The 21,626-nt window shown below is 45.9% G+C and overlaps 1 protein-coding gene across 1 annotated transcript; it reads left to right on the forward strand.

Moving 5' to 3' along the window:
• The first annotated feature begins 627 nt into the window (after window positions 1–627).
• Window positions 628–19,751, forward strand: LOC142204136 (estradiol 17 beta-dehydrogenase 5-like). The gene is made up of 9 exons (XM_075275404.1): window positions 628–765; window positions 3,452–3,619; window positions 3,747–3,863; window positions 4,715–4,792; window positions 5,294–5,416; window positions 5,662–5,771; window positions 5,890–6,055; window positions 19,443–19,525; window positions 19,693–19,751. Exons 1-9 carry the CDS (start codon window positions 679–681, stop codon window positions 19,733–19,735), a joined length of 975 nt encoding a protein of 324 aa, XP_075131505.1. The 5' UTR covers window positions 628–678; the 3' UTR covers window positions 19,736–19,751.
• The last annotated feature ends 1,875 nt before the right edge of the window (window positions 19,752–21,626 follow it).

Consider the following 21,626-nt stretch of genomic DNA (forward strand, 5'->3'; position numbering starts at 1 on the left):
ATTCTTGGCATTTTTCGACACCTTTAACACCAGAGAACATTGGTGACCATCAGAGTACACAAGTCCACATTCCCTGTCTGTCTGTGTGTGTGTGTGTGTGTCTGTGTCTGTGTGTGTGTGGGTATTTTCTGCTGTATATATTGAAGACCCTTTCCTGAATTCATGGCAAAAAAATGCCTGTTGACCACCAAAATGGCGGCCATTCCAGGTCCTATAGAAGGTTCCAGTCAGAATTCGTAGAGTCCTAACTACCAACGCTGCTTCAGACCATGCGGGATCTATATTCTCCTAATGTTTACAGATTTTGATTGTGACATCTCGTCCCCTTAATCTTTGACTACTCTGACCTTACCCGTCAGGCCTCATCCTTAGATATGGTCTGTGCCAAAACTGTTAAAATTTACCTAATATTTTCTTAAAATTTTTCTTCCGAGCCCGGTAAATCATTAAACAAAAAGTTCGCTTTGTCCACTAGAGGTCGCTGCAGTCATATGAAGTTCGGAGCAGGGATCTCTATCCGCAAAGCTTCTAATATAACAGATCTAGTCAGAAGGGATAGCCGGAGCGGGAGATTCATCGGCCCCAACAGGGTAATAGGGAGGGCCAAGGGCTGGATAAAAAATTAGTCCCGGTCTACAAAGCCTCCATTCAGCACGAGACACCGAAACACATCACACTATGGCTCTCAAGTCGGACTCCTATGTTGTGCTCAATGATGGCTATAAGATGCCGGTGCTTGGATTTGGCACTTTTGCCCCACCAACGGTGAGTGAATATTGGGTAATGCTCGGGTTCCGTGTTCCATCTCTGCCGTATTTCAATGTGGTCACTGGTGGGCGCTGTCGAGGAGCGCAGGTGGCTGCAGCACCACACACACAACCTCACCCCTAGTCGTACCCATCCCACTCCTGTTGGCCCATCTATGGTGACCCTATGTCAGGTACTGTCACTAGTCACCCAGATAGCTAGTAATACCACGCCATTGTCTCCGTGAGCTTCACATCAGTCACACAAGGTCCGATGGGAAGACAGAAAAAAATTTTTTTGCACAATTTTCTGCCCCAGTTTCTTGGATCTCTAAAAAAAAAAATTTCTATGTGTTATTGTGATGAAATGCCCCCGCTTCCAGTCTGCCAGGCATTTCCTTTTCTAAGGCTACATTTACATCTGGCCGCAGTCTCCATGTGAAGCCACCGACGCGGAGTCCGGAACATGTTTCCATTCAGAGATGTTAGGGAGAAACCTATGGATGCCCAACAGACCTCAGTATAGTCATTAGGATGGCTTGGGATCATTAGATGGAGTGTTGTTACAGTTTATCAGTTTTGGTCATAAGACAGACCTCAAGAGCAGATCAAATACTGCAAATGTGAACACCCCCTTGGCTTCCCAGATATCACCATTCTACATTATCCATATCGGCCAACTTTCCTAATAAAGAGAGATCCTGCTGACTCCTGTAAGAGCTTGTAAAAGACCCCACAGTATAATAGCTAATGAGTGCCAACAATTTGTTGGAATATTATACTGTGTGCAGGGGCCACTATGGGGGATAATACTGTGTGCAGGGGCCACTATGGGACATAATACTGTGTGCAGGGGCCACTATGGGGCATAATACTGTGTGCAGGGGCCACTATGGGGGATAATACTGTGTGCAGGGGCCACTATGGGACATAATACTGTGTGCAGGGGCCACTATGGGGCATAATACTGTGTGCAGGGGCCACTATGGGACATTATACTGTGTGCAGGGGCCACTATGGGACATTATACCGTGTGCAGGGGCCACTATGGGGCATAATACTGTGTGCAGGGGCCACTATGTGGCATTATACTGTGTGCAGGGGCCACTATGGGGCGTAATACTGTGTGCAGGGGCCACTATGGGACATTATACCGTGTGCAGGGACCACTATGCGACATTATACTGTGTGTGTGCAATAGTAAAAGGAGTAGCAGAATCAATTACACAGTCAGGTTAGTGCTAGAATTCAACAGAGATAAGATGGGATCATCACATAGACATAGTGAATGGGGGAATCTGTGCTTCTGCTGCTTACACAGACAGTTAACCCTTTCATTACCAACAATCTCATTTCATCTATCTGTTGTGCATTAGAGCAGTTTCATCTTTATACACATTCTTTAAACATACTTTTTATTGGCAAGACAATCCTGTTGTATACAAAGCTTTTGTTTTTTTGCAAAATAACTGCCACAAGTGTCTAAAAAACCATGGGCACGCACATTTTCCCCAAAAAGGCTAATTTTTGGACCTTTTAAATGTTAAACGTGTAAAGGCAAGTGTCAGCGCGGTGTATAGTGAAACTCTGACTTTATATCTTCTGCTTACCATTCGTTTTTCCATAGACATACAGTACATGTATACTTTGACATAACTTTGGCTGTGTTTGTCAGGAGCCCTGACAGTGTCATACACTATGTATTATAGATAGGTTCCTAGGAGCCCTGACAGTGTCATACACTATGCTTTATATATAGGTTCCTAGGAGTCCTGACAGTGTCATACACTATGTATTATAGATTGGTTCCTAGGAGCCCTGACAGTGTCATACACTATGCTTTATATATAGGTTCCTAGGAGCCCTGACAGTGTCATACACTATGTATTATAGATAGGTCCCTAGGAGCCCTGACAGTATCATACACTATGTATTATAGATAGGTTCCTAGGAGTCCTGACAGTGTCATACACTATGTATTATAGATTGGTTCCTAGGAGCCCTGACAGTGTCATACACTATGTATTATAGATAGGTTCCTAGGAGTCCTGACATTGTCATACACTATGCTTTATATATAGGTTCCTAGGAGCCCTGACAGTGTCATACACTATGTATTATAGATAGGTTCCTAGGAGTCCTGACATTGTCATACACTATGCTTTATATATGGGTTCCTAGGAGCCCTGACAGCATTATAAATTATATGTTAAGCTAATTTAAATTGTGGTTTATCCCAAACTTCTTCGACCCAAAATATATCTCGGTCCTGAGCCATGTGAACTCAAAATTAAATGAATCTTGAGAGGTTCTCCCATCTCAAGTCATGATTTTTTGTTACCTCTTTGGATTGTCCCTTCTCAAAAAGTATGAGAGTATTGCTTAACAGGTTGCCTTACTGGACATCTGGCAGGAGGAATAAAACTCCCTGCAGCACCTCTACAGGTTAAATCAAGTATCACACTGTTCTCAATGTAACCAATGGGCTGACAATGTAATGCATGCCCTGGTTGGGTCCTCCAGAGATGAGGACACTCTTGGTAGCTGCTCTTTGCTCTGATTAGTAAAGGAGGGGCCATATTGGGGAAGCCATGTTTCCAGCACAGGAATTGTGCTCCAGTAGATGGATCAGAGAGCTACATATACATATTATGTTAAAGCAGAAAACCCCTTTAATAATCCTTACTACATCTTATTCTACTCAGTACACCAAAGAACAGGCTGAGGAGAGCACCAAGGTGGCCATTGAGATCGGGTATCGTCACATCGATGGTGCCATTTTGTATGGAAACGAGGTCCATGTTGGTCGAGCCATTAACTCAAAGATCGCTGATGGGACGGTGAAGAGAGAAGACATTTTTTACACTGGGAAGGTGACCATATTTTTTGGAAGCATTTAAATAGTGGTGAAAGAGAGATATTCTAGATTTACCTAGTTTCTCATTAAAATGACCTCTAGGGGGCGATACTCAGATGCTTTTTTTTCATTTATTTCTGTAGTTCTGGAATAATTATCACACTCCCGAGAGGATCCGACTCGCCCTGGAGAAATCTCTGAGGGATATGCAATTGGATTACCTGGATCTCTTCCTGTTCCACACACCCGTGGCGCTCAAGGTTTGTCCACTGATGGATTTTGTAACATGTAGTATTTTGGTTTGTAGGTCCTGTTCCTGGAAAACTGTTCAATTCCACAAGATTTAGATACAGTGATATTCTTTACATCCAAACAATGGCGCCATAATGGAATCCTAAAGGGCTTTATTGTATGTCAATGGCAGTGGTGTATGTAGAGTCCACCTGGCAGGACCACTGATTTTTTTTTTTGGGCGGGGGTCTGCTCCCATCACTGGACTGGACGGGAGCCCCAAGTAGAGCTGGAGGAGGTAGACCAGAGGAGAGGCGTAGTCCATCGGCTGTGGGTTCCTGGAGGAACAGTGGGACCACCAAAGGGTCAACTGGAGATATGTAAAGAAGCCTGGGCTTCCAGAATATCTATAAGATCTCACCCTGGTGAAGACCATGAAGACCAGACCTTAGAGCGCTACTGGGTGGCCATTGTGGACTAGGTCCAGGTGTTGCCTCCTCTTCCAACGCTTGGGAGGAATCTTCCACTGCTGTCCAGGGCTGCTACATTGTGTTATATTGTAAATCTGGCAGAGCATGGTGACCCAAATGTAGATGTTAACAAAGTCTGACTTGGAAGATTGTTTCCATTACTTCACTTCTACTTGATTATTACTCTGTTTATTCTCCAGTCACATCCAGAGCAGCACAGCATGCCTCCTACAGAATCTGAACCCGCAACCAGGACTCGTGAGTTCTAAGTAGATGTGCTAAACCTCCAACAATAAAGACAAATTCTAAAGGCAGCTCTGGTGGTGACTAGAGAAGACATGATGTCACTAAATAGATTTACTTACAAAATTTACAAAAATGGCTGAAACCTGTTTCTTTTCCTCCTCCAGCCCGGAGATGAGCTCTATCCTGAGGATGAAAACGGGAAACCATTTTTTCATTACACAGATATTTGCGATAAATGGAAGGTAAATTATAATCCCCCTCCCCCTCATTAAGGTTTACTAAATTCAGGTTATGTCATTGCTCAGAAATTTCAGAAAAATAAAATGAAAAAAAAAAAATTACAAAAATAGCGACATAACTGAACAATGTCAATGGACTATAAGCTTCTAGTGAGGGTTAATATATCATGTTGTGGCATTAAAGGGGAACCCCTCTATAGTATCCAGACCAGAGAGATACTAACAAAGCAGCATTCCCTCCAGCCGAGGCCCAGGCATGGTTTACATGGTTTGACCATTCACTTGAATGATATAGTGTAATACCACATTTCACCCGTAGTGGTCGCTGCAGGTAAATCTGCCACAAACAATGTATCGAATTAATAACACATCAGTAATTGTATCATTTTAAGTAACATTTTAAAATAATCTATTTTTGACTTTCGACTCCAACTCTACCCAAGACCGGCCCCAATTCTGACTCGTGGTCTTGATGACAAATTTGATAAATTTGGTTATTTCCAGGCTTTGGAGGCGTGCAAGGACGCTGGACTCGTCCGATCCATCGGTGTGTCCAATTTTAATCGTAGGCAGTTGGAACGGATTCTGAACATGCCGGGACTGAAGTACAAGCCAGTGTGTGACCAGGTGACTATCAAGTATTTCCTTCCTTCTACCCCTACATGGAGAACCTTCTGTCCACCTCGGTGACCAGTGCCCATGGGCCGTCCTACAGTTCAGAAGAGGATCGAGAAGACCATAAAACATGTCCTCCCCCCCCTCACGTCATGTCTACAAACATTACCACAAATTTTTTATAGGCGCATGGAATAGGTGTAAGTCTACCCCTGGTATCGGCCTTACTCATAAGAGGATGTGTTTTCTCTGCACAGGTAGAATGTCATATATATCTCAACCAGAACAAGTTGCTGGAGTTCTGCAGGTCACATGACATTGTGCTGGTTGGATTCAGTGTCCTGGGGTCCAGCAGGTTAGAGAACTGGTAAGAACATGTATACTGGCGTACTATATGTGATAGTATCGAAAGTGAGGATAGAATGGAATCTCAGACCTGATCCCGGAGACATCGCTCATTGTGGAATTTCTTCCCTCTCGGCCAGGATTGACCAGAATGCCCCCGGAGTGCTTGACAACCCTGTATTAAATGCAGTCGCTGAGAAAGTGAACCGCACACCGGCCCAGGTGGCCGAGCGACATCTGCTGCAGAAGGGAATTGTCGTCCTTGCAAAAAGCTTCAGCCCCGAGAGGATCAAAGAAAACTTCCAGGTAAAATGGCTGCTTCAAAAACTAGAACCCAATGGCTCCCCCTGTGGCCCAAAAATCATGAACTACTTTCCTTTCCGCATGACTTGTGTGGACACCATGCGGCAAACACACGGACCCCATTATAGTCTATGGGGTCCGTGTGCTTTCAGTGCTCAACTCTTGTCAATGACTTTGGTATTCCGTAATACAACGTTGGTATAATAATACAACGATTTTACCATGAACAGCAATATTGTAATCTTGCAGTCTATGTTACAATTAGAGATGAGCGAACAGTGTTCTATCGAACTCATGTTCGATCGGATATTAGGCTGTTCGGCATGTTCGAATCGAATCGAACACCGCGTGGTAAAGTGCGCCATTACTCGATTCCCCTCCCACCTTCCCTGGCGCCTTTTTTGCTCCAATAACAGCGCAGGGTAGGTGGGACAGGAACTACGACACCGGTGACGTTGAAAAAAGTAGGCAAAACCCATTGGCTGCCGAAAACATGTGACCTCTAATTTAAAAGAACAGCGCCGCCCAGCTTCGCGTCATTCTGAGCTTGCAATTCACCGAGGACGGAGGTTTCCGTCCAGTTAGCTAGGGGTTAGATTCTGGGTAGGCAGGGACAGGCTAGGATAGGAAGGAGAAGACAACCAACAGCTCTTATAAGAGCTAAATTCCAGGGAGAAGCTTGTCAGTGTAACGTGGCACTGACGGGCTCAATCGCCGCAACCCAGCTTTCCCAGGATCCTGAATGGAATACACTGTCAGTGTATTCCCGTATACCCGATATATACCCCCGATACCCGTTCCAACGGTGTGCCCCCCCACCTTCACCCCAGAAATACCCTGCAAGTCCCCTAGCAATAGAATTGGGGCTATATACACCCACTATTTTTGCTACTGCCATATAGTGCCATTGTCTCACTGGGAATTCAAAGAATATATTGGGCTTACATATAACTTCAATTCCAGGGAGAAGCTTGTCAGTGTAACGTGGCACTGACGGGCTCAATCGCCGCAACCCAGCTTTCCCAGGATCCTGAATGGAACACACTGACAGTGTATTCCCGTATACCCCATATATACACCCCAAATCCCCGTTCCAACGGTGTGCCCCCCCACCTTCACCTCAGAAATACCCTGCAAGTCCCCTAGCAATAGAATTGGGGCTATATACACCCACAATTTTTGCTACTGGTATACAGTGCCATTGTCTCACTGGGAATTCAAAGAATATATTGGGGTTATGTGCACCCACAATTTTTAATACTGCTATACAGTGCCATTGTCTGACTGGGAATTCAAAGAATATATGGGGGTTATGTGCACCCACAATTTTTAATACTGGTATATAGTGCCATTGTCTGACTGGGAATTCAAAGAATATATGGGGGTTACGTGCACCCACAATTTTTAATACTGGTATACAGTGCCATTGTCTGACTGGGAATTCAAAGAATATATGGGGGTTACGTGCACCCACAATTTTTAATACTGCTATACAGTGCCATTGTCTGACTGGGAATTCAAAGAATATATGGGGGTTATGTGCACCCACAATTTTTACTACTGGTATACAGTGCCATTGTCTGACTGGGAATTCAAAGAATATATTGGGGTGACGTGCACCCACAATTTTTGCTACTGCTATACAGTTCCATTGTCTGACTGGGAATTCAAAGAATATATGGGGGTTATGTGCACCCACAATTTTTAATACTGGTATACAGTGCCATTGTCTGACTGGGAATTCAAAGAATATATGGGGGTTATGTGCACCCACAATTTTTAATACTGGTATACAGTGCCATTGTCTGACTGGGAATTCAAAGAATATATGGGGGTTATGTGCACCCACAATTTTTACTACTGGTATACAGTGCCATTGTCTAACTGGGAATTCAAAGAATATATTGGGGTGACGTGCACCCACAATTTTTGCTACTGCTATACAGTTCCATTGTCTCACTGGGAATTCAAAGAATATATGGGGGTTATGTGCACCCACAATTTTTAATACTGGTATACAGTGCCATTGTCTGACTGGGAATTCAAAGAATATATGGGGGTTATGTGCACCCACAATTTTTACTACTGGTATACAGTGCCATTGTCTAACTGGGAATTCAAAGAATATATTGGGGTGACGTGCACCCACAATTTTTGCTACTGCTATACAGTTCCATTGTCTCACTGGGAATTCAAAGAATATATGGGGGTTATGTGCACCCACAATTTTTAATACTGGTATACAGTGCCATTGTCTGACTGGGAATTCAAAGAATATATGGGGGTTATGTGCACCCACAATTTTTAATACTGGTATATAGTGCCATTGTCTGACTGGGAATTCAAAGAATATATGGGGGTTACGTGCACCCACAATTTTTAATACTGGTATACAGTGCCATTGTCTGACTGGGAATTCAAAGAATATATGGGGGTTATGTGCACCCACAATTTTTACTACTGGTATACAGTGCCATTGTCTGACTGGGAATTCAAAGAATATATGGGGGTTATGTGCACCCACAATTTTTAATACTGGTATACAGTGCCATTGTCTGACTGGGAATTCAAAGAATATATGGGGGTTACGTGCACCCACAATTTTTAATACTGCTATACAGTGCCATTGTCTGACTGGGAATTCAAAGAATATATGGGGGTTACGTGCACCCACAATTTTTAATACTGGTATACAGTGCCATTGTCTGACTGGGAATTCAAAGAATATATGGGGGTTATGTGCACCCACAATTTTTAATACTGGTATACAGTGCCATTGTCTGACTGGGAATTCAAAGAATATATGGGGGTTATGTGCACCCACAATTTTTAATACTGGTATACAGTGCCATTGTCTGACTGGGAATTCAAAGAATATATGGGGGTTATGTGCACCCACAATTTTTACTACTGGTATACAGTGCCATTGTCTAACTGGGAATTCAAAGAATATATTGGGGTGACGTGCACCCACAATTTTTGCTACTGCTATACAGTTCCATTGTCTCACTGGGAATTCAAAGAATATATGGGGGTTATGTGCACCCACAATTTTTAATACTGGTATACAGTGCCATTGTCTGACTGGGAATTCAAAGAATATATGGGGGTTATGTGCACCCACAATTTTTAATACTGGTATATAGTGCCATTGTCTGACTGGGAATTCAAAGAATATATGGGGGTTATGTGCACCCACAATTTTTACTACTGGTATACAGTGCCATTGTCTAACTGGGAATTCAAAGAATATATTGGGGTGACGTGCACCCACAATTTTTGCTACTTCTATACAGTTCCATTGTCTCACTGGGAATTCAAAGAATATATGGGGGTTATGTGCACCCACAATTTTTAATACTGGTATACAGTGCCATTGTCTGACTGGGAATTCAAAGAATATATGGGGGTTATGTGCACCCACAATTTTTAATACTGGTATACAGTGCCATTGTCTGACTGGGAATTCAAAGAATATATGGGGGTTATGTGCACCCACAATTTTTACTACTGGTATACAGTGCCATTGTCTAACTGGGAATTCAAAGAATATATTGGGGTGACGTGCACCCACAATTTTTGCTACTGCTATACAGTTCCATTGTCTCACTGGGAATTCAAAGAATATATGGGGGTTATGTGCACCCACAATTTTTAATACTGGTATACAGTGCCATTGTCTGACTGGGAATTCAAAGAATATATGGGGGTTATGTGCACCCACAATTTTTAATACTGGTATACAGTGCCATTGTCTGACTGGGAATTCAAAGAATATATGGGGGTTATGTGCACCCACAATTTTTACTACTGGTATACAGTGCCATTGTCTAACTGGGAATTCAAAGAATATATTGGGGTGACGTGCACCCACAATTTTTGCTACTGCTATACAGTTCCATTGTCTCACTGGGAATTCAAAGAATATATGGGGGTTACGTGCACCCACAATTTTTAATACTGGTATACAGTGCCATTGTCTGACTGGGAATTCAAAGAATATATGGGGGTTATGTGCACCCACAATTTTTAATACTGGTATACAGTGCCATTGTCTGACTGGGAATTCAAAGAATATATGGGGGTTATGTGCACCCACAATTTTTACTACTGGTATACAGTGCCATTGTCTAACTGGGAATTCAAAGAATATATGGGGGTTATGTGCACCCACAATTTTTAATACTGGTATACAGTGCCATTGTCTGACTGGGAATTCAAAGAATATATGGGGGTTATGTGCACCCACAATTTTTACTACTGCTATACAGTGCCATTGTCTAACTGGGAATTCAAAGAATATATTGGGGTGACGTGCACCCACAATTTTTGCTACTGCTATACAGTTCCATTGTCTCACTGGGAATTCAAAGAATATATGGGGGTTATGTGCACCCACAATTTTTACTACTGGTATACAGTGCCATTGTCTGACTGGGAATTCAAAGAATATATGGGGGTTATGTGCACCCACAATTTTTAATACTGCTATACAGTGCCATTGTCTGACTGGGAATTCAAAGAATATATGGGGGTTATGTGCACCCACAATTTTTAATACTGGTATATAGTGCCATTGTCTGACTGGGAATTCAAAGAATATATGGGGGTTACGTGCACCCACAATTTTTAATACTGGTATACAGTGCCATTGTCTGACTGGGAATTCAAAGAATATATGGGGGTTATGTGCACCCACAATTTTTAATACTGGTATACAGTGCCATTGTCTCACTGGGAATTCCACAAATAATTTGGGGATTCATTCACCCTACATCTCAGGCTCTTGCCATATTCACCCAGGTTGTCAGTGCTGCACCAGCTCGTTCCCAGACAGCTCGGCCCGAAAAACGCGTTACCTATATAGAGGATTTGGACAATGAAGACAACATGTTCTAAATCTAATGTCTGCACCTTCTCCAGAATTAAAATAAAGGCAGCGTTTAACTTTCAAATAGCACTGCACAAAGGAAGAGCTTATCAGCTTGTCTCATGACATGCTACTGAAAAGTTTCATTTGTGTATCTTAATGTAAATATAGTTGTATAAGCTTTTTGGGTTTTAGGCACTGCCAAGTTATTTATTACCACCCACTCCCTTATAATGATGATGACGCCAAAGTCACTGTGGGTGTTCAGAGCTCACAGCTTTGGGTGACATTTGTCTTGCTCTCTGTCGGTACCAGCTGTCTTTTTGGATACCGTAAAGTTATGTTGACTTTATTAACAGCTATAGAAGCTTTAGCCAGGTTGTGACGGTGTGTAACCCTAACAACACTAAGTGGGATACACATTAATAGTCAGTCTATGTACGCTAAACGTATCACTGAAGTAATTTTTTTTCCCTCTCCCCTAATATAAGAAAGGAACAGACATTAGACCTAGACCGGGGTTCGAGGCTTGAAAAAATCCAGTATTATTTGTTCTTCATGATGTGAAATATGTGTTGAAAAGCAACCCAAGATGAAGTCAGCCATGTGTGCCAGTGTGTTACTTGGCATGCCTTTGCTGGCCCCAACTGTAAGGGTCACTCTCCATTTCCTCCATTTTCCACTCCCCTTCACACCATTTGTGGTGAAGCAATGGGATGCACTGAAGTGCACCCTCTAGCCTCGTGTGGGATAGGGACATCAGATGCCACTCCAACCCCCTCGTCTTCCTCCGCCAGCCAACGGTGCGAAGATGAGAGGAGTGTGCTCTGAATGTTTTCTGCCTAGCAGAGGCTAGTTCTCACTTACGAAAATGGCCCCACTTTGACCTGTATATCAGGCACAATGGTGTAGGTTTCAAAGAAACATGGCACCAACAAGTTGGAAAACGTGGGCCATGCGTGGACCGTGTTTGAGTCTGGCAAGCTCCAGATCTGCTACCAGGTTCCAGCCATTATCACAGGCGCAAAAATGCCAGGCCCCAGGTGTAGCAGGGAAAAAAAAATGCCATCTCAGCCAGGATGGCATCCCTGACCTCGGAGGCACTGTGCTGTCTGTCCCCCAAGCTGATCAGTTTCAGCACGGCCTACTGACATCTCCCCATGCCAGTGTTACAGTGTTTTCCGCTAGTAGCTGGGGTGGAGGTTGCAGCTTCGTAGGGTTTCAGTCTACTCCTGCCATGAATTTTGGCCTGGGAGAGGAGATAGGCCACCCCAGTTTGCACCCGGGGAACAGACTCCACCACATTCACCCTGCCTGTCATTAAAGATAAGCACTGCAGCATCCCTGACCACAGGCGCTTGTCCATGTGTCGGTGGTCAAGTGGACCTTGCAGCAAAGCGCAGAGCTCTGGGCCCGACTGATGTTATGGGACACATGCAGGCGCAAGGCAGAGACAGCACACCAAGAGAAGTAGTAACGGCTAGGCCCAGCATAGGGAGGTGCCCCAGCTGCCATCTGCTGACGGAAGGCCTGGGTCTCCAGAAGCATAAACAAACACCAACATCTCCAGGGCCAGCAGTTTATCGATGAGGCTGTTACAGGCTTGGGCATGGGGGTGGGTTGTATTGTACTTCTGCCTGCAATGAAAAGCTTGGGAAATGTGGAGTGGCTGGGAAGAGGCGCATGATGGTGCAGGCCAAAAGGGCGCATGAGGGTGAACTCCCCAATGTGTCAGAGATAGGTGTGTAGGTGTCCTTGCATCATATACTTGCACCATATTTGGCTTTGGAAGTTAATTTTGTGCCAAAAAGTGGTTAAGACAGCGATCCCTCAGCTACTCCCGTTACACTGTCTATTGAAGTTACCATCTGTGGAAGTGGACCACCATTTCTAAGATCCCAAAGGAAGCAGGCAAGAGATGTGCAGTTCAGAAAAAAAGATGAGAAAATAAGTTTAGGCTGTAGAGCACAGAGGGATCGGAGAGGACAGAGCTGGTGTCGGCCAGGTATTCCCACAACATGCGCCTATACTTGTCCCTCCTGGTGACACTAGGCCCCTGAGTGGCAGTAATTTGTCCAGGGGGGCCATTAACGTGTTCCAGACCTAGGAATAAGTCTTCCAACAGGGTAGAGTTTTGCATGCCTTTGCTTCTACCCACTGTTTTTGCTGCTTAGCTTCCCTCCACATCTACTCTGCTTTCACCCCTAAACATCACCCCAGTTTATGCCTTTGCTTCTACCCAGGTTTTTTGTTGATTTAGCTTCCCTCTACATCTACACTGCTTTAGCCCCTAGACATCACCCCTGTCCATGTGGGGTCGGTGGCCTCGTCATCCACCAACTCCTCTTCCAATTGCGCACTGCCCCCTTACTGCAAACCGCACATGACCACAGCTTGCCTTGATGGCAACTGTGTCTCATGATCCCCACTTAGGTCCAGACAAGTCGGTGGCGGGTCCAAAACCCCAAAATTGGAAGGAAATGGCAGATGCTGCAGTATTTCTAACACCTGTTCCTGGTGCTCGGGCCTGGTCTGTGTTGTACCCTGCACCCTGCTTAACGCATCTGCCATATCCGAAGTTGTGCTGAGCGCATGCTAATGTTTCGTGTCCAGTGCAATGGATGGGATGGGATTTCACATAAGTCTGCCACCCATGGCCACTCATGGTTGAGCAACTGAGGGAGTTGACTTTGACGAACCCGAGGGTTTTGGAGTTGGAACTACATCAAAGGTCTGTGCTGCTCACACACTCTGCTCAACACATGATATGTTTAGTGCCAGCAGTGTGGAGACGTCGCACAACAGCCGTTGTTCCAGCAGGTACAGGCGTTGTAGGAGTGCATAGAGGCTAGCAGCGGCAACTATACACTTTAAAAACTATCCGCACAAGCGCCACACTTTCACCAGTAGCTCAGGAACATTGGGGTACCTTTTTCAAAAGATTAGCAGCAATGAGTTAAAAACGTGGCCCAGGCATGGAATATGTTGCAGGCTGCCAAGCTACAGAGCCAATCCCAGGTTACGGCCATTATCACACATGACAACATGCCTGGGCCCAGGTGCAGTGGCAAAAACCACATTGCCGTCTCATCGAGGATGGCATGACTCACTTTGTAGGCAGTGTGCTGTCTGGCCCCCAAGCTGATGAGCTTCAGCACGGCCCGCTGACGTCTCCCCACACCAGTGTTGCAGCGTTTCCAGCTCGTAGCTGGGGTCAATTTAACAGCGGAGGAGGGTGGTGTTTCAGCCCTCCTCCCAGGAATGTTGTGTGGGGAGACAAGTCAGGCCACCACATTTTGCGACCCGGTCCACGCCTCAACTACATTCAACCACTGTGCCCAAATTGAAAGGTAGCGTCCCTGTCCGCATGCACTTGTCCATTCGTAACTGGTCACATGGAACTTTAGGGCTAAGCGCTGAATTTAGGGACCGCCTCATGTTTGGGGGAAAGTGCTGGTGTGGACGGCACAGTGCGGTGGCGCAGTAGACACTCTGCCCAAAAAGGGCAGAGTGTCCCCCAGCCGGGATTCCAACATCTCCTGGGCCAGATTTCTTGAGATGAGGCCGTTGAAGCCTTGGGCATGTGGGTGGGTTGCGCTGTACTTTAGCATGAAATGAAAGGCTTGGGAGATGGGGAGTTGCTGGGAAGAGGCGCATGATGGCGCGGGCAAAAGGAGAAATGGCAGGAAAAGGTGAGGATAAGGGTGAACTCCCCAAAGTGTCAGAGGCAGATGTGGAGGTGTCCTGGCTCCTGGTCTGGACTGCAGCGCCAGCCCTGTCAACAGTGGAAGAGGCAGTGGCCGCCAGGCCAAACGACGATTATCCTGCGCTTGCTCTCACCCACTGAGCCCAGGGCTTGCCTTCCAAATGATGGCACCCGCAAGAGGTGGTGAGATTCCTCTCCGCAGATCTCCAAACCATCTTGGACTTGCAAATTGCACTAAATTTGTCATGTAACTGACATGTATATGATGAGTCTATCCATTGTCTGTTCATTTTGGTGAAAGTCAGCCTGTCAGCTGACAGACAGCTGTGCTTGTCAGTGATGATGTCACCGGCTGCTTGTACCCCCAGTTTTTGCTGCTTAGCTTGCCTCCACATCCACACTGCTTTTGCCCCTACACATCACCCCTATCCATGCCTGTGCCTCTAGCCATAAGTCTGCCACCCATGGAAACTCATGGTGCAGAAAGTGAGGGAGCTGACTCTGAGGAACCCTTGGGTTTTGTAGCTGGTACTCCATCAAAGGTCTCTGCTGCTCACACACCCTGCTGAACATACGGTATCTAGGGTTAGAGCGTGTGGTGACCTCGCACAACAGTAGGTGCTTCAGGCAGATGTAGGCCTTGCTGGAGTGTATTGCGGCTAGCTCCAGGTACTGTAGACTTGGGAAAGTGGGTGTCCAAGTGCCGCACTTTCACCCTTAGCTCAGCTAATTTGGGGTATGTTTTTAAAGATCATTGCACCACTACATTGAACATGTGGGCCAGGCATGGAACGTGTTGGAGGCTGGCAAGCTCCAGAGCCCTCCAACAAGCTAAAAAACCTGGCCCCAGGGGCAGCGGGGATAAACAAATTGCCATCTCATCCAGGATGGCATCCCTGACCTCAGAGGCAGTGTGCTGTCCGTCTCCCAAGCTGATGAGCTTCAGCCCAGCCTGCTGACGTCTCCCCACACCAGTGTTGCAGCGTTTTCAGCTCGTAGCTGGGGTAAATCTAACAGCGGAGGAGGAGGAGGGTGGTGTTTCAGCCCTCCTCCCAGGAATGTTTTGTGGGGAAACAAGTCAGGAAAATTCTTGAAACGGGAGAGTTTTGCATCTTTGCCCTTGCTGCCTATGGACATCCCTTTGCCTCTAGCCACCATTTTCCCTGCTTTGCTTGCCTCCAAATCCACACTGCTTTTGCCCCTAGACATCACCCCAGTCCATGCCTTAGCTTGTACCCCCAGTTTTTCCTGCTTAGCTTGCCTCCACATCCACACTGCTTTTGCCCCTAGACATCACCCCAGTCCATGCCTTAGCTTGTATCCCCAGTTTTTCCTGCTTAGCTTGCCTCCACATCCACACTGCTTTTGCCCCTAGACATCACCCCAGTCCATGCCTTAGCTTGTACCCCCAGTTTTTCCTGCTTAGCTTGCCTCCACATCCACACTGCTTTTGCCCCTAGACATCATCCCTATCCATGCCTCTTCCCCTAGCCATAACTCTGCCACCCCTGGAAACTCATGGTGCAGAAACTTTGGTTGCTGACTTTGAGGAACCCTTGGGTTTTGTAGATGGAACTCCATCAAAGGTCTGTGCAGCTCACACACCCTGCTCAAGATATGGTATTGTAGGGTTTCAGCGTGTGTGAATGACGGACAACAGCCTGTGTTTGGACAGATGTAGGCCTTGCTAGAGTGTTTTTAGGCTAGCAGCGACTCCTGTGCACTTGCAAAAGTGGGCGCACAAGCGCCGCATTTTCAACAGTAGCTTCGGTACATTTGGGTATGTTTTTAAAAAACTTTGCACCACTAGGTTAGACGTGGGCCAAACATGGAACGTGTTGGAGGCTGGCAAGCTCCAGAGCCGCTACCAGGTTCCAGCCATTATCACAGGCGTAAAAATGCCAGGCCCCAGGTGTAGCAGGGAAAAAAAAATGCCATCTCAGCCAGGATGGCATCCCTGACCTCGGAGGCACTGTGCTGTCTGTCCCCCAAGCTGATGAGCTTCAGCACCGCCTGCTGACGTCTCCCCACACCAGTGTTTTAGCGTTTGCCGCTAGTAGCTGTGGTGGAGGTTGCAGCGTCGTAGGGTTTCAGTCTACTCCTGCCATGAATTTTGGCCTGGGAGAGGAGATAGGCCACCCCAGTTTGCACCCGGGGAACAGACTCCACCACATTCACCCTGCCTGTCATTAAAGATAAGCACTGCAGCATCCCTGACCACAGGCGCTTGTCCAAGTGTCGGTGGTCAAGTGGACCTTGCAGCAAAGCGCGGAACTAAGGGCCCACCTGATGTTGAGTGACACGTGCTGGTGCAAGGCGGGGACGCCACACCGGGAGAAGTTGAGACGGCTAGGGACGGCATAGTGAGGTGCCACAGTTGCCATCAGGTCCGGGAAGGCGGGAGTTTCAACAAGCCGGAACGCCAACCTCTCCTGGGCCAGCAGTTTAGCGATGTTGGCGTTCTAGGCTTGCGTGGGTGGGTGGTTAGCGGTGTATTTCTGCCGGCGCTCCAATGTATGAGAGATGGTGGGTTGTTGTAAAGAAGCGCCTGATGGTGCCTTTGATGGTGCAGGAGAAGGAGATAAGACAGAAACAGGGGAGGATGAGGGAGAAGTCAACAAAGTGGCGGAGGCAGATGAAGTGATGTCCTGGCTCGTCCTCTGGAGTGCATCGCCAGCACTGTGAGCAGAGGCAGTGGCATGAACGGCGGGCGACGTTTGTCCTGCCGTTGCTGCCTGCCACTGATTCCATTGCTTGGATTCCAAATGACGGTGCATTGAAGTGGTGGACAGGTTGCTCTTCTCAGGGCCCCTACTCGATTTCGAGAGGCAAATTGTGTAGACGACACTATATCTGTCCTCGGCGCATTCCTTGAAAAAACTCTACACCTTCAAGAAACGTGCCCTCGATGGGGGAGTTTTTCTGGGCTGGGTACAAAAGGGAACATCTTCGGACATTCCGGGTCTGGCCTGGCTTCGGCAAAGCAGCTGACCTCTGCCTCTGGACATGTCTCTGCCTCTAGCTACCCTTTTTGGTGCTGCACCTGCCTCAACATCCACACTACTTTCCCAGCTTGACATCTGCCTTGTCCAGGTGGGGTCGGTGTCCTCGTCGTCCACCACCTCCTCTTCCAACTCCTGTCTCGCCTCCTCCTCCTGCACAATGCGCATGTCAACTGGCTGCCCTGACAGCAACTGCGTCTCATCGTCGTCGATGAGGGTGGGTTGCTGGTCATCCGCCACCAAATCGACCGGAGATGGAATGGAGGAGACTCTAGTGTTTGAGCATCTGGACACAGATACTCGTCTGTTAGGTCCGTGGAATCGCGAAATGGAGGGGCAGGTTGCGGTACAGTCAAAGGAAGGGAGAACAGCTCTGGGGAGCAGGGACAGTTGGGGTTATTGTTCTGAGAAGATTGGGAATTTTGGGTGGAAGGAGGACAAGACTGTTGGGTAAGAGGAGGTAGAGGCTGACTGGCTGGTGGACAATGTGCTTTAAGCGTTATCCGACAGCCATTGCAAGACCTGTTCCTGGTTCTCGGGCCTACTAATCTTTGTACCATTCAGCCTAGTTAATGTGGAACTTTTGTGCAAAGCGCAGAACTTAGGGCCCGCCTGATGTTAAGGGACACACGCTGGTACAAGGCTCAACTCACCCTAAGTGCCAAAAACACTGCTGGTGCAAGGCTCTACTCATGCCAAGGGCCTCAATCTCTGCTGGTAGCTCAGCTTAAGGTCATGTAACTTTGTTTGGAAGGGCTCATGTTAAGGGCTAGAAAAGTGAATTTTGGAAGGTCTTACCACATCACACACACACACACACACACACACACACACACACACACACACACACACACACACTCAAAATGACAGTTAAGGGTGAGGGCTTTTGGAATTCCCATTGCCTATTCCATTTGTGGTTGTCATGGGGAACGTGATTTAAAGGGGTGGTTGTTACTGTTTGTTGAGCTTAAATTGGGGTTTGTGTCCATCCATTTGGGGAGTAAAGAAGGTTTCCAGGTATTTTCCCACTTTGATAGAGGTTTTTTTGAATGTGGAAAGTGTGTAGTTGTTAGGCAGTGATGTTGGGGTAATAGAGGGTCTTTGGTGTGTTAGATGCCCCCAGGCATGCTTCCCCTGCTGTCCCAGTGTCATTCCAGAGGTGTTGGCATCATTTCCTGTGGTGTCATAGTGGACTTGGTGACCCTCCAGACACGGATTTGGGTTTCCCCCTTAACGAGTATCTGTTCCCCATAGACTATAATGGGGTTCGAAACCCGTTCGAACACACGAACATTGAGCGGCTGTTCGAATCGAATTTCGAACCTCGAACATTTTAGTGTTCGCTCATCTCTAGTTACAATCAAACTAAGGTTCAAGCCCTCAAGAGCAGCCAAAAAACGTTAAAAATTGCAATTTTTTAAAAAAGAAATATTAAAAAAAATAAATAAAATCGAGCAATCAAATCTCTCGATAAACAACAATAAACATGAACACATTGGGCATCATCTCGTCATAAATGGGACACTGTTTGGGGGTGTCTCAAAATACTCTCAAATGTTTTGTGTTGGTTGATATTACACAGCGTTAAAAGCAATGGGACGCATCAGAAACGGGAAAAAAACAGGAATAAAATATGAAAATTTCCCTTGTTATTTTTTTAAATTTGCAAAATTTCCATGTCTCATTCCAAGGTCTCATTTTATATATTTTATATTAGTGTTTATTTTCTCGTTTACTGCTAGAAGTTTTTAAAAAATTTTGATTTTTTTTTTACTTTTTTTATTTGAATTGAATTTGATGTTTCTCTTACAGGTTTTTGACTTCGAATTAAGTGAAGACGACATCAAAACTCTCGATGGACTCAATACAAACAGGCGTTACATGGATTACGCCGTGTGAGTGTCATTCAGGGCCGTCAATTTTTCTTGATCTTAGATACAAATAAAAAGTTAAAAATTTTTTATAATTTGAATTTTTTCATTATTTTTCAAATATTTATTATAGACTTTTTCTTACCTATTTTATTTATTACATTTATTCATTTTGTTGTTCGGTATTTCAGTTGGAGCGAACACCCGGATTTTCCGTTTCGTGATGAATATTAAGAACATTGAACAGATTCTCTGGATTTACCGAGTCCGACCTTCAACGGATTGTATAATGTATGATGCAGATTCAGATTACATTAGTGGCAAGAGGAATATATTGTAGCTTGGAGTTAAAGGGAGTCTGTCACCAGAACCAGCATATCACCCCAGCCCTGCAGATAGATAGGTTAGGGCAGGGGTGCTCACACTTTGCCAGCATGTGAGCTACTTCATAACATGACCAAGCCCTAAGATCTACTATCCATTTCTTGTGGGCAGGGCCGGGGCGGGTCTGTGGGTGAGCCGATCAAGTGGGCGGGGCCGGCGTGGAGCGTGAGAGCAGGAGACAGCGGCGTTCTGTGGCCGCCCAGGGATCCCCGCTGTCTGCTTGTTTATAGCGCCGGCTGAGAGTTATCTCTGGACAATGGCAGGCTGGGGCTGCGGCAGCCCTGCCTGCTAGTGTCCATAGATGACTCTCAGCCTGCGCTGTGAACAAGCAGACACCGGCTCCCTCCATCCCTAAGAGCAGCCTGCAAGTGTCCGGAGTGCTTGTTCACAGCACCGGCTGAGAGTCGACTCTCAGCCTGCACTGTGAACAAGCAGACACCGGGGATCCCAGGCTGCATTTAGTATCAATTTTAGTTACATCTGTCTGCCACATACCTACCATAGGGCTAAAAACCCAAACTGGCATTGGTGACGTGCCCATCGCGGTCCCCCCCAATTTTAATTAGCCTATAGTAAACACTGAATTCCTGATTTATATATATCTTTCTAGATCCTTCTTGGTTTTTAGAATCACATAAATTCCTAATGGCAATCACAAGTCTCATTCTCAGGTATCAGAGGACCAAGAAAACTTTCCCCACATCATTAATCCCCCTCCATTAGCCTGATCATCAAATGTGTGAAAATGCTGGGGTCTCTAATAAAGTGGCCAGTAACTTTATATCAATCTGCATTGTATTATTGTAGTCTGATTCGCTCCGCTCTGTGTCTTTCCTGCCGTTCCGCCCTTGTTTTCCCGTATTCTTGGCTGAATAAGCTGCTGGCTCTAAAGTGAGGAATGTAAAATATGTGTTTTATTTTAGAATAGTTTGCAATTAGGTGTTGATAGGACCTGTTGTTGGTAATACGCTATCACATACTTATATGCTATTGGAAGGGATTTATACCCTATAAGGAATAAAATTGTCTTCTACCTTATGAAGTTTTTTCTTTCCTCCTTTTTGCTATCTCTTATATATGTGAGAAAAAACACAAAATGCCCAATCTGTGTATGAAATATCTTTTAAAGTCGTCTACATCCCGCTGCGCATGCGCGGAATCCCACGAGTTGCAGGAACACCCGGAACACCAGACGACTCCCATGCAGTCAGAAGGAGAAAAGGGTGGAAGTAACAGAGAACAGGAGTGAAGATGGTAATGTCTAGAATGGACATGCACAAGAAAAAGGAGAATCATATTAGTGTGAGATCACGCGATGCAACTCATATAAGCGCAGCATGGAAAAAAGTGCTGCACATGAACTAAAAACAAAAATCCAGGATGATTGCACAGAACAAACAGAAAGGAGGGAAGGGACCTAAGTAATAATGATGACACAAGAAAAAACCAGCGCAGGAAAGTCATCCAGGCCAGGTCAGTACACAGGTGGTCACCTAGAATCCAGGGGTAGTCAGATCCTAGTCAAACAAGCCGGGTCAGTAGACAGGAGGTCAGAAGGTAACAGAGGGTGTAGCAGAACATTAATCATATAAGTCGGGTCATACACTGGAAGTCACGAGGTATCCAAATCACAGGTCAAGGAGAGGTGGTCTAGGAGGCAAGCAAGGTCATACATGGAGGCCAAAAACAGGAACAAAACAGGAAGGCAGGGAAAAGGCAGACAGGCAGGGGTAGAAGCACA

Source organism: Leptodactylus fuscus, chromosome 5 (assembly GCF_031893055.1).
Source record: "Leptodactylus fuscus isolate aLepFus1 chromosome 5, aLepFus1.hap2, whole genome shotgun sequence".
In the NCBI taxonomy this organism is placed as follows: Eukaryota; Metazoa; Chordata; class Amphibia; order Anura; family Leptodactylidae; genus Leptodactylus; species Leptodactylus fuscus.